Source organism: Eimeria mitis, genomic scaffold (assembly GCF_000499745.2).
Source record: "Eimeria mitis Houghton genomic scaffold, Emh_scaff4772, whole genome shotgun sequence".
Lineage (NCBI taxonomy): Eukaryota > Apicomplexa > Conoidasida > Eucoccidiorida > Eimeriidae > Eimeria > Eimeria mitis.
This window is the reverse complement of record NW_013573072.1, coordinates 2,843-3,806: the sequence shown is the minus strand read 5'-3', so window position 1 is coordinate 3,806 and position 964 is coordinate 2,843. Positions and strand designations below refer to the sequence as shown.

The following is a 964-nucleotide window of genomic DNA, read 5'->3' as shown; positions in this document are numbered from 1 at the left end:
CCTGTACACTACAGGCAGCGTGAAGTGGGGTTGCAGCGCACCTTGCTGCGGCTTGTAATACAAGCCAGACGAACTTCAACGAAGCTTCCTTTGCAGTATGGTTTACCTCTGAATATACTCAAAGAACGTTTGTATTTGCTTACACGCAACCTACCATGGGAAGTGAAGGCCCCTGCGCTAACTGGTGCTACATCGCCCAGGTTGCATAGGTCTCTAACTGTGTGAATAATCCTAACGACAAGCTTATACGTGACTTAAGCGTGTTCCGAATTGGAAAGTGCGAATATACTCCTAAGAAGAGAAATGAAAATACTAGCTGATANACTTAAGCGTGTTCCGAATTGGAAAGTGCGAATATACTCCTAAGAAGAGAAATGAAAATACTAGCTGATATACTATAACTTACCTATTGTAATGCGCCCGCACTACAAGTCGAGTACCGATGGCAATTCAACCGGTTTCCGTCCTCAACAAAGGGACTTGATGAATTCAAATGATTTACGTTCACAGCTTTGCCATTTAGCAGCCAGAGGTTGAGCCTAAGGATCTGTCAATAACAACTGGATGCCAGCCAGGCAAACATCTACTCGCTTACTGGCTTTCATGTTCTCGCGGCATGCAGGGGACGGCGATGGAAGGACGGCATCCACACGAATGATGGGATTTCACTATCGAAGCCGTTCAACTGGAGGTGCATTTGCCTTCCATTTTATTCATCTGTTTTGCCGATGCAGTCGCACTACCAGACAGTCTCTTTTTCTTCTGGAGCGTGTTGCTGATTTCACAACCTACACGGCTCCCTTCTCCAGTTGGACATAGTTCATGTATTTCTTTGGACTTCACTAGACTAATTTTCATTTATAACACAATAAATCATATGTATAACATCTAACGTACATACTTTGAACTTTCTGTTGGTGGGAGCGGCTGGAAATCTGCGGCGTGGAGCGAAACCCAGCGAGCA

The 964-nt window shown here is 45.0% G+C and overlaps 1 protein-coding gene across 1 annotated transcript in view; it reads left to right on the top strand.

Moving 5' to 3' along the window:
• Positions 1-654: 654 nt before the first annotated feature.
• Positions 655-964, top strand: part of EMH_0077520 (uncharacterized protein) — a gene marked incomplete at both ends in the record, with an annotated part of 2,605 nt that continues 2,295 nt past the window's right edge. Inside the window, 1 exon segment of the mRNA XM_013499868.1 lies at positions 655-691. Coding sequence (XP_013355322.1) covers positions 655-691 — 37 coding nt within the window.